Source organism: Nematostella vectensis, chromosome 10 (genome assembly GCF_932526225.1).
Source record: "Nematostella vectensis chromosome 10, jaNemVect1.1, whole genome shotgun sequence".
Taxonomy (NCBI): Eukaryota; Metazoa; Cnidaria; class Anthozoa; order Actiniaria; family Edwardsiidae; genus Nematostella; species Nematostella vectensis.
Window position 1 is genome coordinate 6,284,192 of NC_064043.1, and position 19,939 is coordinate 6,304,130.

Sequence of the window (19,939 nt, forward strand, 5' to 3'; positions counted from 1 at the left end):
TCTACGGCCATGTGTTCGGTCTTTGACCATTGAATTTCTTCCACGCGTTTCATTTGAATTTCTACAACTTCTCAATCTTTCTCTTGTACTTCCCCTCGCTTCTAATGCCTCTGAACTTATAGAGGAACATCTGTCACTACTGTAGGATTTTTCACTTTACATACTGACTTTTTTAGACGAAGAATGAAGCCGTACCGCTTGGTAGTGCTATTTGCCTTGGCTTCGCTTTGCTTGTCTGCGTGGCTTCATTTGGGCTTGTGTGACACCGACGCACCCGAAGCCGAAGTTGTCGACGACGAACCAGAAGTGGACGTAGAAACCGAAACAGAAGAAAAAGTAGGTATTAACTATAGCCACACTTCTCTAAAAAAAATCTGATGTACAATTCTGTTGCCTTCATCACAGGGCAAAGCAGAGACTAAAAAATCCTCCGAACCCGAGGAATACACACCGCCTGTCGTAGCTTTGGAAGACGAGAGTTCTGTATTCCTTGCCGAACCATTCGCCGATCGCAATGTCTATGAGCGAAGGTATTTCCTTCTTTCTCTGTACGTCTAATATAGAAAAGAACTCATGTCTCAAACACGTCCTTTACATGTAAAGCCTTGTAATGTCACCTGCCCTAGCGTGTAGACTTCTTATTAGTTCCTAAGTATAAATTGTTGAGATTTAATCTCAAGACTTTTTCTCTACTTCTGCTCTGTCATTTTCCTGTAGTCTCTCCGTAAAATCTACTATATTGGTGTTTCGTCGTAATTTTTTTCTGACTCCGATCTTGAAATGTTTTTCCTCTGCATCTATCAATATTTCTTCTGCACTCAAATATTTGAGACCATGCACCTGTTTAACTGGTTGGGGTTCTTCTTTTGAATGGTTTACCATGACATTGCAGTAATTTGATAATTGGGCCCAGTCTTGCCTTTATAATTTATTCTATATCTGAGAGACCCAAGCTGTTCTTGTGATGCACTTTGGATATACAGTAGTAGGGCCTGTTTTTTACATGGTACACCAATGTACTGTACCATGGCTCAATTAAGTGTGTCTATGGCACAAAAAAGTCTATAAACATTGAATCACAACTGTGGATGTCCAGCACATGAGGCTGACTACCCTTTCGTATAGATACGGACTGCCCCCTTGGAGTTCTGTAAAGGTTCTCCGTACAGACATATTTTTAACATGGTACTAATATTGTGGCCGTGTTTTATTTGTTTCAGTAGGTTATTCTTCTGAAAATTAACTTATGTACATATTTTTTACACACTCTACGAATTAAATCTCCATCAAATGGAAAACTCAAACTCAAAATAAAAAGTGGGGGTGCCGGACCACATTCTGGTGTTGTTGATAGCCAAAAGCAGTATGTCTATTTTATGAAGATTGCATAAATAACAATAAAAAAATTGCATAAATAGCAATTTGATTATCAAAATCCTTTGACAATGCCTCTGGGTGTGGTTTTATCTCCAGGACAATGCTAACATGCTAATGGATGTCAGAATAAAAGATGCTGCATCATAGTGCTTTATATGACATAAGTTCCCTTCATACTAGTATTTTTGGGTTATTTTTGTTGGTATTAATAAGCAATTGGTATTGTTGTTTTGTACAGATGGATCAAGTCGCAGGCTAAAAAGGATGGTGTTGACATAGCTATTGCCAAGTATGATGGTAAGGATGGTGTTGACATAGCTATTTGCTAGTATGATGGTAAGGATGGTGTTGACATAGCTATTGCCAAGTACGATGGTAAGGATGGTGTTGACATAGCTATTTGCTAGTATGATGGTAAGGATGGTGTTGACATAGCTATTTGCTAGTATGATGGTAAGGATGGTGTTGACATAGCTATTGCCGAGTACGATGGTAAGGATGGTGTTGACATAGCTATTGCCAAGTATAATGGTAAGGATGGTGTTGACATAGCTATTTGCTAGTATGATGGTAAGGATGGTGTTGACATAGCTATTTGCTAGTATGATGGTAAGGATGGTGTTGACATAGCTATTGCCAAGTACGATGGTAAGGATGGTGTTGACATAGCTATTTGCTAGTATGATGGTAAGGATGGTGTTGACATAGCTATTTGCTAGTATAATGGTAAGGATGGTGTTGACATAGCTATTGCCAAGTATGATGGTAAGGATGGTGTTGACATAGCTATTGCCAAGTACGATGGTAAGGATAGTGTTGACATAGCTATTGCCAAGTATGATGGTAAGGATGGTTTTGACATAGCTATTGCCAAGTATGATGGTAAGGATGGTGTTGACATAGCTATTGCCAAGTATGATGGTAAGGATGGTGTTGACATAGCTATTTGCTAGTATGATGGTAAGGATGGTGTTGACATAGCTATTTGCTAGTATGATGGTAAGGATGGTGTTGACATAGCTATTGCCAAGTATGATGGTAAGGATGGTGTTGACATAGCTATTGCCAAGTATGATGGTAAGGATGGTGTTGACATAGCTATTGCCAAGTATAATGGTAAGGAAGGTGTTGACATAGCTATTGCCAAGTATGATGGTAAGGATGGTGTTGACATAGCTATTGCCAAGTATGATGGTAAAGATGGTGTTGACATAGCTATTGCCAAGTATGATGGTAAGGATGGTATTGACATAGCTATTGCCAAGTATGATGGTAAGGGGTTTTTGTTTTTATGTCTTAATAAAGAAGACCAATATCACCATTTATTTGTACTTTTACACAATACCTATTCACTTGCGTTTTCCATCTGCGTATTAAAGTTAGTATCAGAGATAATTTATCAATATCATTGATCGAGGATATAATCTTCTAAAGCCTTTATATATGGTAGTAAGAAGTTTGAAGGCTTCTCTGTATTAATGCTGACATGTCTGTCTACAGGTGAATGGGCATTTGAAGAACCCAGTGCTAAACTATTCAAGGGGGATCTTGGACTTGTTCTCAAGGTGTGCCAAATACTATTTAATTAAGTTGAAAATTGTTTTTATCATGAGTTTGGTGGTTACTATGCAGATATTTGTCTGTAATGTTAGGGCCTCCCCTGATTATCAATAGCCTTGGAGTGCTGTTAATTCTGTTATGTAATGCATTAAGGTAAAGAGGCACTTCTAAGAATCATTGCTTTCATTACCTTTTTTATGAACTTTTATCAAGTGCATACCCTTGATTGGCTGAGGGACGGAGGGGGGGGGGGGGGGGGTGCAATCATAGATTCCTTAATAACAAATGGCCCATTTTTTGGCCTCCAAGGAAGTTGAGTGTGCATCATGCGAAACCTCCCCTGTGTACGTGCCTGGTTACCAGTGTTAATTTTTTGGTACTCTCTCACTGAAAAGCGCAAATTATAAGAGTTCAAGTGGAGCAGGTATTCACCTTGCTTGCTTGCTTTGGGTACACTAAACACAACTTTGCTTTTATGGGGGCATGGCAAGATTAAGTTTAACATGAACTATGATCCTTTTCCTGATGGGGAAACAATGGACTCTTATGGTTACCATTCTGTTACCACCTTCACTACTTTTTTAATCACTCATGTTAAATATTTATTCCATAGTCACGTGCACGACACCATGCCATAGCTGCACACCTTGACAAGAAGTTTGACTTTACTGACAAGCCTTTTATTGTCCAGTAAGTAAAATTTTAGAGTTGTGTTCTGGCCACTTACCCAGAAGATTTATTTTCAAAGCGGCTAACTTTAAATTTAATTTGAAGCCCTTAAAAACTGAGTAGTTCATATGACAATAAGAAACTTCCTGGTAGCTTCTTTACTCCATACCACATGTCTCTGTTAAATTCAGGTATGAAGTCAAGTTCCAGCAACCTATGGAATGTGGAGGAGCCTATTTGAAACTGCTTTCGGATGGACAAGGTTTTAAGCCTGTGAGTTTCTCCTGTTACCATACATGTCATTGACAAAGTTTGACAGCTATACAAGAAATGGTGAACCAATGATAACAAAGAAGTCTTTAAGTTGAATAAAATTGAATTAAGGTCATTGCCCTGAAATAAAGCTTGTAGTAGAATTTCTTTCATACTTTGTCTGTTTACTGTTTAGGATATAGAAGTGAAATTATGAAATGAAAAGAAGGGGTCCCCATGCTTGTTCAGAAACTGTAATGACGCAAACATTTTCCATTTAAGCGCTAGAGAGCTACATTCTGAATTTTGTGAAACAGAAAAATTGCGATATGACCGCTCACTTCTGACACAATCTGGTTCATTTGCAAGTTTAAACTTAATTTTTTCATTGTCTATTCCTAAAGGAAAAATCAAAATTTGATTTTTTCTACCTGGCTTGACGATACTCTTGGAAAAAAACACCAAATTGTGCGCCTAGTCGGTGATAATTCGAGGCTGTTTGATGCCCTAAAAAAACTTGTTGAAAATTCTTTAAACTTTTCACCAAAAAGAAAAATGATAATCCTAAAAAAAAAAATAAAATAAAAAGAGGGGGTGCCCATGCTTCTATTTTCACAATATTCCAAAAAGTGACTTTTTCTTGGCATTTTTCGCTGAAATAGGAGAATTTTGCTTGAGCGTGCACGCTCGATGGTGTCATTTTCAAATGAAAAGAGTGTGTACCGACGCGCAGAATAGCATGCACCATGCAAAACAGGTATATGAAAAAGGGAATAACCTTAACTGGTGAAGGAAGGGAAATAAATCTTTACGTAGTTGAAATTGCCAATCTGTGAAAACAGAGTAGTTTCTTGATGGTTCAAGCATTGACCTTCACCCTTTACATATTTCAATGAATGTCTAATGTTTGAAACATCAGTGAAAGTACTTGTTTTTTACAGAGCCTCATTTTGATCATTTTCCGTGATTCCATCATACCTTCATAAACTACAGTAACTGTTTTAGTTATTCTTGTTGTTATTCTACAGCTTGTCTGTTTCGTTTCTGGTCATACCATTTTGATGAAGGCATGGTTGCGTGCACCATGTTTCTTATAACAGGGTTTGCCATCTTTTCCAGGAATCCTTTGGTGATAAGACCCCATACACCATCATGTTTGGTCCTGACAAGTGTGGTGAAGACAGAAAGGTTTGTACATTTGGTTGATCCCACATTCATTTTAACTTTGTTCTAAACCCCTGTGGGAGATATTTCCCTGCTAGCAGAGGCCTCTTTTCTCTGTATTTCGCTGGGCTGGAGTTCGCGAGGAAAAGATACCTCTGCCATGGGTTGCAAGTTCGTTTGATCAAACCGCCGTCCACGATCGTGGACGAGATCCAGAGCGCATGCTCCGTTCATTAATTACTGGCAACTATTTGAGCCCACAATGACTAGCGCATGCATGAAACGTATATCCGCTGCCGGATAATAAGCCCGCATTCGAAACGGCGTCCTCCGTAGAAATATCACGCGACGAATTATAAAAAGAACCCATTCAATGCCTTATCTTCATTCAGAATTTTCTCTCTTTTGACAAACGAGTCAATCTTCCGTTTACAGGTTTTGCATATTCTTCTGGGAATAGCTGATCTAATTTTACCAAAAAGTTTTGTAACATTTTCTTCGAATCCAACTGTGCGATATTTACATCGAAGAAACTCGCCTGCCCAGATGTCTTGAAATTAATCCCACAAACAAGACAAAACTCGTCTTTGCTGCGTTTGTTGTTCAACCTTTTTAGTGACGTTTTAGGTGATTGAAATCGAACAGTTGTTTTTTTTTTCGAAGAGGAGAACTAACCGGAGTTTGATTCATGATTCCCGACTAAACCCATGCAAAGCATATTGACAGCTTTCGCGCGATGGTACGGGTTTTGGCACGTCGGTCGCATATTAACGCTCACGCATGCGCAACAGAAACAGTCTCGACCCATGGCAGAGGTATCTTTTCCTCGCGAACTCCAGCCCAGCGAAATACAGAGAAAAGAGGCCTCTGCTAGCAGGGAAGGGAGATATGCACAGAGCATGTAGAATCTGATTTCTTTACATTCTCATCCATCCAAGTTAAAGAATTACTATTTTTTTTAAAATTCCTAGTTTGAATCTCAACATTTAAAAAGCCATCATTCAAACTGCCCATTGTTTGTGCTATTGGTAGGCAGAGGTTTTAGTTTAAATAGAATCAGTGATGATAATGATATTTTCACTAAATAAGCATAGACTCATATTTCCTTTACATTGAAAACATGCACATCATTGTTCACTTCACTCCTCTATCTTTTAGTTGCACTTCATCTTCCGCCACAAAAACCCAAAGAACGGAACAATTGAAGAGAAGCATGCAAAGAAACCCACTGGCAACTATAACAGTGTCTTTGACGGCAAGAAAACTCACCTGTTCACCCTAGTAGTCCGCCCTGACAACACCTTCGAGGTGTTTATTGATCAGGAGAGTGTAAACAAGGGCAGTCTCCTCGAGGACATGACCCCGCCCGTCAACCCTCCTGCTGAGATTGAGGACCCTGATGACAAGCGGCCTGAAGATTGGGATGAGCGTGAGAAAATCCCTGATCCAGATGCCGAGAAGCCTGATGACTGGGATGAGGATGCGCCTGTCAAGATACCTGATGCAAATGCTAAGGTGAGCCAGTACCCTACTTCTCAATAAAGGTATATTTTGCAACACCAAAAAAAGCAAAAATAGTGTGTCAACCGGTGTGACACAAAAGCCAAAGTGAATCAACCACAGGTGCCTTAAAACGGTCAGTAATTTGGTGTAGATATATTTCTAATTGCTACAGCTAACCATGACAAGGGAAACCCCTCCTGACTGACAATTATAGTAGTGATGATACATTGCACATTGATGTCTAAACTGAGATCAGATCAGGCCCTAAAACTCTGGTCATTCATCTGATAGTGTATTTATGTGTGTGATTTGGTGAAATCAGAAACCTGAAGGCTGGCTGGATGATGAGCCTGAGTATGTTCCTGACCCTAACGGCATCAAACCTGAAGACTGGGATGATGAAGAAGATGGAGAATGGGAAGCCCCTCAGATTGGTAAGTATCTTAAAGAATGTCAATCAAACACTCCTTGCATTATATACAGAAATTGAATTACATAGTTTACTTGCAAGTCAATTTTAAATTAACCATCCACAATAGAAGTCAAATACTTAATAAATAGCTGTCAACCCAACTTGGACAGAAATCTTGTGAAATCGTGTGAAATACAGTAAATATGTGAAAAAACCCAGGAGAGCCAAGGACAGTTAATACAGAGAATGTATGAACATTCTCGCAAAAATTAGGCTTGAGATGAGGTCCAAAATCTTGTGACACCCACCTAATTCGGGTGAGTTGACAAATAGTTAGTAGGGATATTTGATTGAAAGTATCTAGCAGTTACATACTTGCTTGAATTTATTTCTTTGAGTAACTCTGTATTGCATAATATGTGTGATTGGCCAATGAAATATTGGACATTTAGGCCCGTACCCAGGATTTTTCAAATCAGAAAAAGTGGACCTAATTTTTCAAGGTGGTGGGGGTGGAGGGGGAGGGAGGGAGTTTTCTGGTAAAAATGTAACCAACTTCGAAAGAATAAAAAGTGATTTTTTTATGCCTTTGCAGTATCTCCATGGGATGTTTATTGTCGGATTTGGCTAATACCAGAGTGATCTAGCTTATGATTTTGAGTTTTGTCTACAAATAGCATGTACGTTCGCACCCCCTGCACCCCTCCTGGGTACGGGGCTGACATTGAAAGAATTCAATGTGAAATGGTCAAGATATCTAAAAAAGATCATTTACCGAAATGTCTAATTCTGTTGTAAAATTGTTTTTGTTCCTAATTGGTATATCCTCTTCAGCTAATCCTAAATGTGAAAAGGTCGGTTGTGGAGAGTGGAAACCACCCATGGCCGACAACCCTGAGTACAAGGGCAAGTGGAGCGCACCACTGATTGACAATCCGAACTACAAGGTTTGCTCTATAGTCATTATTTAGGCTTCTTATCCGTGTGCCGTAGTCAGTATGAGCTTATCGCTTTATCTTTTTTTTTTTTAATATTCACAACTCATAATGAGGAAGCTTGTCATTGATAGCTTATTAGTTTCCCTAGGCCCTTGCCACCTGGTCCTTTTGTTGTTGTTTATATTTGTATCAATGAAAAAGAAAAAAAAATTCTTATAAATATACAAATGCCTCCTATTGCCCTTACATTTATGATAATCTAACTTTTTTTTATGGCCACAGTCATGTAGTAATTATGTTTAAATCTTTATAGCAAAGTAAAGTAAAGTAAATAGTTAAGAGTAGACAGGAAGGAAGATTTTACTTCCCTGTCTTTCTCTAGTTTTGTATCATTAAACCAAAAAGTTTATTGTATTGTATTTAAACCATGTGCAGCAGGTGATGAAATCATATAACTTGTCTATGACGACCCGTTTGGGTATGACGGTCATTACCACGGTTTCTGAAGTGCTGCCGTGTGTCCCAGATGCAATGAACTGTAACTAGTACTAGCGCTGACATACTGTATGTCTCCCCATTACAGGGAATCTGGAAGCCACGCCTTATCCCTAACCCCCACTTCTTTGAAGATAAGGAGCCATTCAAGATGACTTCAATTGTAAGCTTTCACCTTATTATGACTTCAATTGTAAGCTTTCACCTTATTATTAGCACAGTATTTCCAATAAGTTGGACTGTAAGAATCAATTTTCGTCGTGTTGTTCAATTATGACTTCAATTGTAAGCTTTCACCTTATTATAAACACAGTATTTCCAATAAGTTGGACTGTAAGAATCCATTTTTGAAGTCGTGTTATTTCTGACGACACACAGATACTGTAGCAAAACCAGGACTCTGAAAGCTATGTATGATTAAAGGTACTGAGATAAGAATGGAACAGTTTTCCAACCCTTGATAAGAACCTAGTGCTCTAGATTACCTACAAGCACCTTACATGAAGCTGTGGAGATTAACATTGAGAAACCTAGGGTAGACATGCTTTATTGTGTCTAGGGGCCTTTCACATGAATGTCACTCAAGGATGTATTATGTAGGAAACAATTAAATTAAAGAATCTATTTGTAGCAAGTGTCCCGCCCATCTGCAATCCTACAGACTTCATTCTGATATCTTGTCTGTCGCAGGTGGGCGTTGGCCTGGAGCTGTGGTCCATGACTTCTGACATCCTGTTTGATAACGTCATTGTCACAAACGATAAAGCTGTTGCTGACAAGTGGGCACAGGACAGGTAAGTGCCGTCTTCATGGATTTTGTGGATGTGTAGCATGCCCCATCTGGTCATTTCCTTATAATTTTTGAAAATATTGTGTGGGCAACATGCCCCCAGTGCCCCACCCCCTGCTACGGTCCTGTGTAGCATATAGGTGTGTGACATACATACCAAGCTATGGAATTCTTCGTCTTTCTGTTTTCCTACAACTTGCTGAAAACAAAATTGGGAAACCAAGTGAAAGATTTAAGAGGGGAGGATATGGATCTATACTCTCAAGAGATGTTTAGAAATACTTCCTGCAGAAAATGCAAAAAAATTTAGCTCTGAATTGATTTTCCATTTTCAGCTGGCTCAAGAAGAATGTTAAAGAAACTTACGGAGCTAGCAGTGAAGTAAGTAAAGATTGTCAGTTATTTTTGTCATATTCTGTTCTCATGGTAGAGAGTCTTACAGTATTTGATGGTCATCAGTTATACTACATTCACCAATGCACACTTTTTTACTCACAAAATGACCTCAAAAAACATGGTGAAAAAATATTTTCTTGTTGTCTGCCATGTTGATATTTACTTGACCCAGTCTGTCTGCACCCGCTCCAAAATGGCAGTAATTGCCGTGAACGAACACAAGCTTGCATTTTTTTCCATGTGAAAATACAATTGTTCAGCTATGAGAATAACAGCTTTACAGTTGTGCTAAGATGCGCTGCTTATGCCTAAGAGGTTTAAATGTAGAAAAGCATTTACCGTACTTATGTATGAATAAAATGAATTGTGAATCTGAACATTTATCTTATCTTGATTTTTCTGTTTCTTTTTTTTTGTTGTTTCTCATTTCCTTGCTATTTCGATTGGGATGCATATTATACACGGGTTTTAAAAAAAAAATTGAACAAAAAATTGGGGTGCACATTATTAGTCAGTAAATACGGTATTGTATAAGTATGGCTTCTTCAACTCGAGCCCATTTAACAAGAAAGAGTTATCAATAGTCTGATGACACAGTAGTTACTGCAATCTTGCATGCGTATGGTCTCCTTAGATTAAACCTCTTTAAAGGCTGTAGTTAATGAGTAGCCTGATGGTAGTTATTGCAATCTTGCATGAGTATGGTCTCCTTAAATCCAACCTATTTTACAGGGCGGAGTTATAAGTGGTCTGATGGAGGCAACCAATGAGAGGCCATGGCTGTGGGTGCTGTTCGTCATTGTCATCATCCTCCCATTTGTTCTCATTGCCGCATGCTGCTTCCCAGGCGGAAAGGTTTGTGACAAATCTAAGGGGCTGACCATTTGAGGTTAGGAGGGGGGGGGGGATGTCATGCATGCCGTATTAGGTCATTAATAATTTTTCTTGCAGGGTTTGGTCCTTAGAAAAAAGGCCCTTTACGTAGCAAAGAAATCTTGCACTTCAGTAGCCATGATAAAAATAATTCCTTTTCATCAACCCCTAATATGCCTAATTCACAATATTTACAAAGTATGTCTCCTTTGATTCCATTTCAAAGCTCGGTGTTGGCATATTGAAGAATTGAAGCACAGATATACAATTCAAGCTTAGTTTGCACATTGGAAACATACAATTCTATCTATACAAACTTGTAAAATCCTGACTAAATCACTCTTTTCCCCTTCAGAGTGATAATAAGAAGAAGACTGACGAACCTACCGAGGACGTTGCCGAAGATGAGGGTGAAGATGATGCCAAGGTGACAATGCATTCAAATGATACTTGAAATATAAATTACAGGATTGTAAACTTTCGATGTGATCAAATACAAAGGGATTCATAGTACATTTTGAGTTGTTAAAAACCTTATACATCAGGGCCGTAGCAGGGGGTGGGGCACTGGGGGCATGTGCCCCCAATATTTTCAAAAAATTATAAGGAAAAGACCAGATGGGGCGTGGCTGTGCCCCCCCCCCCCCATTGTTTTCTTAATGTTTCTGTATTGTGCCCCCCAATCCTTTGAGGTCTGCTACGGCTATGTATATAAATGTTATGGCTAACAGCACTGTACAGTACACCCTGCAGGCATTTTTTGCGCGAATTTTGCGCGTTTTTTGCGTGTAGTTTGGGTGTAATTAGATTCATACACTCAAACTACACGCACCTAGAGTGGACTACACGCACCTGTTTGCCTCATTAACTTCTATGAAATCCCTTGAGAGTATTTGTGGCTACAACTCAATGTCATGCATTTGTATGCGGAAAGAAAACTTGGGCGTTTGGCGTTCTATGTGATAGAATTCCGCTATTCAAGAGCCTGATACAACTTTAGCTCCTTTACTTTATATCGGCAATAAAAACTGATCTCTACAAACTTCATGCTTAATTTGGCTTAATACAAGTAGTTTTACCAAGCGAAAGTAGGATTTTTTTTTATACGAATAAGAAGGAATAAATGCGAAGGTTGTGTGTTGAACTGGTGCTTACCTGCTCAAACAACGAAAAAAGTTACCGAAGCCGTTTCAAACTAGTATATTTAGCCGCGCTCCGTGCAACTAAAATCGCTACGAAATCTTTAGTCTATATTTTTTGGATGGTGTTAGTTTGTTCTTCACAATGTGTTGAAGGGATTAAAGCGCAAAATGTTGTGTGTTGAACTCCTTCCAGTTTGTCAAACAACGGAAGAGTACTGAAAGCCCTTTCAAATATCACTGACACTGTTCTTAGCCCATCGCACAGAAATAACGAAGAAAGCCTTAGTCTAAACAATTCATGGATCAATTTGGCGTCAGTAACCAGTAACGTAGGAGAGAGGTTCTTGATGCACGAAAGGAATGAATGTAAAATTTGTGCGCGGTGCGGCTTTAATTCTTGTCGAACAGCGAAATGGAACCGAAGGCGTGTCAAACAATCACGGACGCCCTACTGAATCGTCCTACTAAAATATCCTTTGCATTTTTACATCTAGGAAAAGATTGGTTTCACTCAATTTTTTTCTGAGCTTCTGAGCCAAACAAAGTATGTAAGTCTAATTCACAAGAAATGCGAATTATAAGATCACGGCAATCAGACAATGTGTTAGTTTTACCAACAACAAACAAACGCGCGAAGTCACACTGTTTCGTCAGACACTACATATATGTTGTGTTTAGTAAGTGTCGTAAATTTTGCTTGTTGAAAACGCTGTTGTAAAACATTGACGACGACATCGGCATGTTAAAGTCAACTATACTATGATTGTTTTCTCTTGCTATTGAACTCGCGCATCAAACAGACCCCTCAAAAAAGAATCCTCTATATCTAAGCTTTAATTTGCTGTAAAGGACGTAACAATCGGTAAAGTAGTCGATTGGTTTGAGCCGTACGAAGCCGAGGGAGCGAGGTGACAATTGATCTTCGCTTGCCTTTGCAAAACAAAGACAGAGCAATGTCGGCGCCAACTAAACTATGACTGTTTTCCCTTGTCTTCTCATCTATAGCTAAGCTAGAATTTTCTATAAAGAACGTCACAATCGGTAAAGCACTCGATTAGTTTTCTCATACGCAAGCCGAGAGAACGAACAACGTACCTTATTATTTTAATGCATACATGCCGTACGCTTCAACTAAAACGTCCTCGTTTCATGTGGCTTTCATATGAAAGTATTTTCGGCATTACCCATAGTTCTTCCTGCATTAAAAAGCGAACAAACAATAGCCAACATTCCTGCATAACAAAGGAAAACTACACGCACCGATCGTGTAGTACACTCAGCGTTTTACACGCAAAATCCGCGCATGCACTACACTCAAAATACGCGCAAAAATAGCGCGCGACGCTGTTAAGTTTCTTCCAGGCTGTACTGTATTTTCGCAATCATGAAATGTGCCCTTGAGTTCAGGTTTATATTGATAAATTTGGAAAGACAGCAAATATCAATTATATGTATTTCTCTTTTAGGGGGAGACCAAGGAGGAAGATAATGAAGAACCGAGAGATGAAGTGGTATGTAAAAGATGTAGTTTTATATTCCAAATCCATGAGCCTTGGAAATCTAGGTGCATTGTCTCGTAAAGCAATAACACCAAGTTGTTGTTATGGTTTAGAGTGACAGAGCTTGGAATCTGTTTCAAAGGCTATACCCTCTTGCAGTTTGTGTTACAGGTGTTTCATTGTTCTTGGGGTACACACTGTACAGTATTTGTGTTACATGTGTTTCATTGTTATTGGGGTACACACTCTACAGTATTTGTGTTACAAGTGTTTCATTGTTCTTGGGGTACTCACTCTACAGTATTTGTGTTACAGGTGTTTCATTATTCTAGGGGTACACACTCTACAGTATTTGTTACAAGTGTTTCATTGTTCTTGGGGTACACGCTCTACAGTATTTGTGTAACAGGTGTTCCATTGTTCTAGGGGTACTCACTCTACAGTATTTGTGTTACAAGTGTTTCATTGTTCTAGGGGTACTCACTCTACAGTATTTGTGTTACAAGTGTTTCATTGTTTTTGGTGTACACACTGTACAGTATTTGTGTTACAGGTGTTTCATTGCCCTTGGGGTAAACACTCTACAGTATTTGTGTTACAAGTGTTTCATTATTCTAGGGGTACACACTCTACAGTATTTGTGTTACAAGTGTTTCATTGTTCTTGGTGTAAACACTCTACAGTATTCGTGTTACAAGTGTTTCATTGTTCTCGGGGTACACTACAGTATTTGTGTTACAGGTGTTTCATTATTCTAGGGGTACAAACTCTACAGTATTTGTGTTACAAGTGTTTCATTGTTCTCGGGGTACACTACAGTATTTGTGTTACAGGTGTTTCATTGTTCTTGGGGTACACACTCTACAGTATTTGTGTTACAAGTGTTTCATTGTTCTTGGGGTACACACTCTACAGTATTTGTGTAACAGGTGTTTCATTGTTCTTAGGGTACACACTCTACAGTATTTGTGTTACAGGTGTTTCATTGTTCTAGGGGTACACACTCTACAGTATTTGTGTTACAGGTGTTTCATTGTTCTAGGGGTACACACTCTACAGTATTTGTGTTACAGGTGTTTCATTGTTCTAGGGGTACACGCTCTACAGTATTTGTTACAAGTGTTTCATTGTTCTTGGGGTACACACTCTACAGTATTTGTTACAAGTGTTTCATTGTTATTGGGGTACACACTCTACAGTATTTGTGTTACAAGTGTTTCATTGTTCTTGGGGTACACACTCTACAGTATTTGTGTTACAAGTGTTTCATTGTTCTTGGGGTAAACACTCTACAGTATTTGTGTTACAGGTGTTTCATTGTTCTTGTGGTACACACTCTACAGTATTTGTGTTACAAGTGTTTCATTGTTCTTAGGGTACACACTCTACAGTATTTGTGTTACAAGTGTTTCATTATTCTAGGGGTACACACTCTACAGTATTTGTTACAAGTGTTTCATTGTTCTAGGGGAACACACTCTACAGTATTTATGTTATAAGTGTTTTATTGTTCTTGGGGTACACACTCTATAGTATTTGTGTTACAAATGTTTCATTGTTCTAGGGGAACACACTATAGTATTTGTGTTACAAGTGTTTCATTGTTCTTGGGGTAAACACTCTACAGTATTTGTGTTACAGGTGTTTCATTGTTCTTGGGGTACACACTCTACAGTATTTGTGTTACAAGTGTTTCATTATTCTAGGGGTACACGCTCTACAGTATTCGTGTTACAAGTGTTTCATTGTTCTAGGGGCACACACTCTACAGTATTCGTGTTACATGTGTTTCATTGTTCTCGGGGTATACTACAGTATTTGTGTTACAGGTGTTTCATTGTTCTTGGGGTACACACTCTACAGTATTCGTGTTACATGTGTTTCATTGTTCTCGGGGTATACTACAGTATTCGTGTTACAAGTGTTTCATTGTTCTTGGGGTACACACTCTACAGTATTTGTGTTACAAGTGTTTCATTGTTCTAGGGGTACACACTCTACAGTATTTGTTACAAGTGTTTCATTATTCTTGGGGTACACACTCTATAGTATTTGTGTTGCAAATGTTTCATTGTTCTAGGGGAACACAGACTCTATAGTATTTATGTTCTAAATCAAGTGTTTCATTGTTCTAGGGTAACACACACTCTATAGTATTTATGTTCTAAATCAAGTGTTTCATTGTTCTAGGACGAGGAAAATGATAAGGAAACTCCTGAAGAAAAGGTAGGCATATGTTTTCAAGAATTGTAATTCTTTTTTTCAGACATTCAGGTTGCTCTTGATTTATTGGCTAACAAGTTAGATTAAAGGAAGCAAAATCAAGCTCTAAACAAATGAGGGTTTTTAGTTCCTCGGCTTGAACTTTAGATTTTACCATAGTGCCATAGCCTACTTTCTCGAATAACACTGCATTTTTGCTCAGAAAACACCAGTATCACCTTCAACAGACAACTGTCTAGATGTACACTATCAAAGTTTTAAGTTTCTAAGTTAAGACTTCTCTCTCGAGATTTTGATTTTGAAAATTATAAATAACTTGTAAGAAAATAATGAGTTAAGCCTCATGCAAATAGTACCAGCACTGTTGCTCAAAACAGCCCAATAATGCTTGTCTTGTTTGGGTACCCATTTTTTCCACACCATGTTGGGAGGTCAACGGAGTAATCGAGTGCATACCTGGCCGATGTTGGCACTGTTTGCACGGGCTTTATGCACAAAGAATTAAAGTCTCTGACATAAGGATGAGTACTGTAGGGGTTTAGCATTACTTTGTGGATGTAAACATTTCTCTTCTATGCTTTATAGGAAGACGAAGATGCGAAAAAGGAACCTGAAAAAGAAGAGACCCCGGGGTAAGTCACCAGTATCTATCAACAGCATTCCCAAGGAATGCTCCATCCTGAACCCTAGCCGGAGTGCATTTAAATAACAGTTATCCGTTTATTATTTATTAACCAATACTTTAGCATTTTATCATTGTCGATCCTGCAATTGAAAAAAAAAATAGTATATGCTTAAATCTACACAAGCGAACGACACGGCCAAAAAACAACCCAAATTTCACTATACGTGCATGTAGGAGGCGTTCATTGGGTGCCAAAGTTTCTTAATTGTCTTTTAAAACAGGCTTACGAGACATTCCCTTTTTTGGCGGTTATCGGCATAGGCCTTTGTAGGTTTGGGCCCGGCAAACACCAGTAATCTCTCTCTGAAATATACGTATTTGCTTTAGGTAGAGTTACTCCTGTTTACGCCGTTCTCGCATGAATGCAAAAGCCAATTCAAAAGGATGCAACTGTTATGTTTTCTCCGCATGTGTTTTCCGATTCTGATTGTGTTGCTCTTTCGTTCTAGTCCAGACCATCAAACCCAAACAGGGTTCGATTTTGATATTTTCGCTAACACGAGCTCAAATATTAATAACCAAACGGAGAAAAAATACAGTAAGAGCTTCGGAAAAAAATTTTTTTTTTTTTAATTTGTAGCCTACCCAATAAATAGCATTTGAGGTTACCTGGGGATTGTCTCTCCATCTAGCTACAGAAATAAAACTGTTAAAAAATACAAAAAAATACATCAGAGGTAAAAGTTCGCATTGTTGTTTTCCTTTTATACCACTTTGTTTTAACTTTTTAGAAAAAAGAATAATCGAGAGCTATTCTTTTTTTAAATGGCCCTGAAAAGAGATACGTCTTGTTCAAGTGTACCTCATATTCGAGTGAATAGGGTCAGAGGATTAACAAAGATAAGTGAGCTGAATCAAGCCCGTTTTTCAAAAAGCCATTTTTTGCCAGGCAATAATTGCAACAGCACTATTTATAGATGACTTGTTCCATCAGTTAGAAGTCTTTTAGCCCAATTAGCTGCACGATTCAAAACAACCTTCTGCCTGTGTAGAAGCAGATGGAGGGGACCTTAAGGGTTATCAATTGTTGATCTTGTTTTCTCCACCACATTTTATTAATTTGATCGTGTTATCTCCGCGCAGTGTCGTGTTGCTAAGTGCTGTGCACTTGTGCGCGCTAATGGTAATGACTGCGCACCCACTAGTACCTCCACTTAGAACTTAAGCATGTCTGGCTGCGCAGAGCTATTTTTATCAACATGGCCATTTCCTCGGAAAACAACTTTCACTTGACCGTCTGGTTAGAGGAGGAGACCCCCACCCTTCCCCTGCGCCCAGATTATTGGTGTAAATGGCGAGATTTTAATCCTATTTGAATGATTTACCAAGGTTGTTTTCGATGTTCCTTTGTGTGACATGGCTCTGGATTAGAGCCTCAACGACCTGTGCGATTTTGACGAGATAGTGTTCTGTTGCGTATCTGGGAAAGGTCTTTCGTAGGTTTTTTTTTTATAATCTTTGTGTATGTTTTTTTTATAATCTTTGCATGGCATTGCCCTTAAAGCTATCTACAAGGGCAATTTGGGAAATGGGATCTACATTGGTAAACCCCCCTTCAGGTCGTGACTAACAGTTAGTTTTATGACACGTGACGTCTTTGTCCCTTTTCTTAGGCGGACAACGCGTCGTCGTGCTGCAAGGAAAGATAACTAGTCCCAGGCTCGGTCTCCGAGGCGTCATGTGTCTTGCCCTCCTCCCCCGCACCAGCAACTGTAGCACCGCTGACCACTATGACGTCACTAGAGGCCGCCAGACAGACTTGTCTTGTGAAACGTTCTGTTTGAGGTCGAAGGTGTTGGAGTTTAGTAATCTTGCAGTTTTACTTGGTTTCTTATCGCCTTCATCTAAAACGATTGCTGGGTATTCGGGACAAAGAGCTCCAGAGACATGTTATCAGGGTTATTTTGTAGAACGTTTTGTTTGTCGTTTGCCGTGTCTTTGTTTGGCTATTACCACAGGGGGGGTGAACCCTATACTTTAGATTTGATTTCCCCCCCCCGTACCTAGGAGACGTGGTCGTTAGGTATGCCTTTCAATTTTTTTATAAACTATAAACAGAAAATTAACTGGACTCGCGGAGACGTGATTTGAAACATAAGGTAGTGGATATTATTTTAGTAATTGATCGGGTATTCCTATTAATTGTTAATGGAATGTTTTCTGAACGTGTACACCTTGAGTGTGTTTATCATGTCACAAACCATCAAACGAAATAAATGGACCATTCCTTTTATAAAATCAATGACGGTACCGAACTCGATGCAATGCTTCTCTGTTAGTCTGAAAGCGCTTTGTGTCACATAATTTATAGCATTGTTTTCTAAGATACGCTCTTGTTCTGTGAACTTTTGTTCAACAAATACGTATTTCCTTTTTTAATATTTTTTTTTGTCGAGTATTGTTGAGGTCCAAAGGTTATCATCTAGGCTAGTGTGTTTTCGTAGTAGCACTATTTCGTCACGTAGTACAGGTATTTAGTCCAACTGTACACATTTTATTCCGGCGTTGATCCGTAATGTGTTTCAAATAAATTTTTCATTGATATTGAACTGATTTGTTGCTGTTGCTGCCTTCTTGGTCTTTACCTACAAAAAGGCCCCAGCATCTGTCTGTATCTGTCTATCTGTCTATGTTGTCCTCGATGACGAAGTTACCAACAGACTAGCCAGAGCAAGCGCCGCATTTGGAAGGCTTCGTAAGAACGTTTGGAAAAGGAGAGGGATAAGAACAGATACAAAGATCAAAGTGTATCGTGCCGTTGTGCTGCCTACGCTACTTTACGGGTCTGAAACCTGGACTATCTACAAGCGCCATGCGTTGAAGCTTAACCATTTCCACACTACCTGTCTGAGGAAAATTCTCAATGTTCGCTGGCAAGAAAAGATCCCGGATACTGAGGTCCTTGCACGTGCAGGTCTGCCCAGCATTCACACCATCCTGAAACAGTCTCAGCTTCGCTGGGCGGGGCACGTAGCTCGTATGCCTGATGAACGGCTTCCTAAGAAACTTCTGTTTGGTGAGCTTCAGCACGGAAAACGCTGCAAAGGTGGCCAGAAGAAGAGATTTAAAGACACCCTAAAACTCTCGCTGAAAGCATTCAACATCGATCACACCTCGTGGGAGCTTCTGGCACAAAACCGTCAAGGTTGGCGCCGTGTCATTCGCAACGGTGCTGCGGCATGCGAGGCAAATTGGACAGCTGCCGCAGAGGAGCGTAGAGCCGCCAGAAAGTCTCAAGATCCCAAAGCTGCAACATTACCATGCCCTCAGTGCTCCAGGCTTTTCCGTGCACAGATTGGCCTTACTAGCCATCTGCGCACCCACAAGCGTCCTTAGTCCCGCTCAGGATGACGGTGAAAATGAAAAATTGAACACGATGGTCCTCGTCGTAGCGACGGACAAACAACACCCCGTTGTTATTCCTTCTTACTGTGCATATAACGCATAAAGATATTCTATTTTGGTAAACAATGGAAATTACAGAAAGTATGACGTTAAAGATAGCCTATATTTTTACATTGCGACATTTCAACGCAGACTTTATTACGTCGTATAAGATTTTATTTATTTTTCTCGAACATTTCTATTTGCGTTCCCACTCGTGCATAACAACGAAATCCTGTTTTGCAATAACGGTAATCTTATTACATTCATTTCCAAAGTACTAGTCTTCATTACAACAAATCCTGAGTGCCTTTTAGTAAAGGGAGCTGGAGGGAACGTAATATTAATCAGTCCTATTTTCTTCGCCGTTGAAGATATTGACTTATTTTCTCACCCGAAAATTTCATGGCATTCGTCTGATATAGTTGCACATAACGAATACACACATTACATCTGCACCCTTTTTGTCATATTTGCGTTTTAGATTTAATAATTAAAAGTAGAGGTTGAATAATGTATAAAATTCTATACCACCGAGTAATTTCCGTTGAGGGATGTGGACATAATACAACATGCT

At 39.2% G+C, this 19,939-nt stretch overlaps 1 protein-coding gene across 3 annotated transcripts; it reads left to right on the forward strand.

Moving 5' to 3' along the window:
* The first annotated feature begins 40 nt into the window (after positions 1-40).
* LOC5522083 (calnexin) lies at positions 41-18,527 on the forward strand. Of its 3 annotated transcripts, XM_048733195.1 has the most exons (19): positions 41-336; positions 406-530; positions 1,616-1,674; positions 2,878-2,942; positions 3,551-3,627; positions 3,798-3,879; positions 4,978-5,046; positions 6,181-6,537; positions 6,848-6,959; positions 7,772-7,884; positions 8,459-8,533; positions 9,061-9,164; positions 9,496-9,541; positions 10,289-10,411; positions 10,785-10,856; positions 13,038-13,082; positions 15,261-15,296; positions 15,879-15,925; positions 17,592-18,527. In XM_048733195.1, the coding sequence occupies exons 1-19, from the start codon at positions 184-186 to the stop codon at positions 17,629-17,631; spliced, it is 1,800 nt and encodes a 599-aa protein (XP_048589152.1). In that variant the 5' UTR covers positions 41-183; the 3' UTR covers positions 17,632-18,527. The 3 variants fall into 3 exon arrangements, with proteins under 3 accessions (XP_048589152.1, XP_048589153.1, XP_048589154.1); XM_048733196.1 differs by lacking the exons at positions 41-336; positions 406-530; positions 1,616-1,674 and adding an exon at positions 2,548-2,571; XM_048733197.1 differs by lacking the exons at positions 41-336; positions 406-530; positions 1,616-1,674 and adding an exon at positions 2,579-2,610.
* The last annotated feature ends 1,412 nt before the right edge of the window (positions 18,528-19,939 follow it).

What these genes read in the sequence shown, in the direction of transcription:
- LOC5522083 (XM_048733195.1), top strand. Translation starts at nt 184, where the DNA reads ATGAAGCCGTACCGCTTGGTAGTGCTATTTGCCTTGGCTTCGCTTTGC. An exon ending in CGCAATGTCTATGAGCGAAG is followed by an intron (nt 531 to 1,615) that starts GTATTTCCTTCT and finishes TGTTTTGTACAG; the next exon opens with ATGGATCAAGTCGCAGGCTA. An exon ending in GCTGCTTCCCAGGCGGAAAG is followed by an intron (nt 10,412 to 10,784) that starts GTTTGTGACAAA and finishes TTTCCCCTTCAG; the next exon opens with AGTGATAATAAGAAGAAGAC.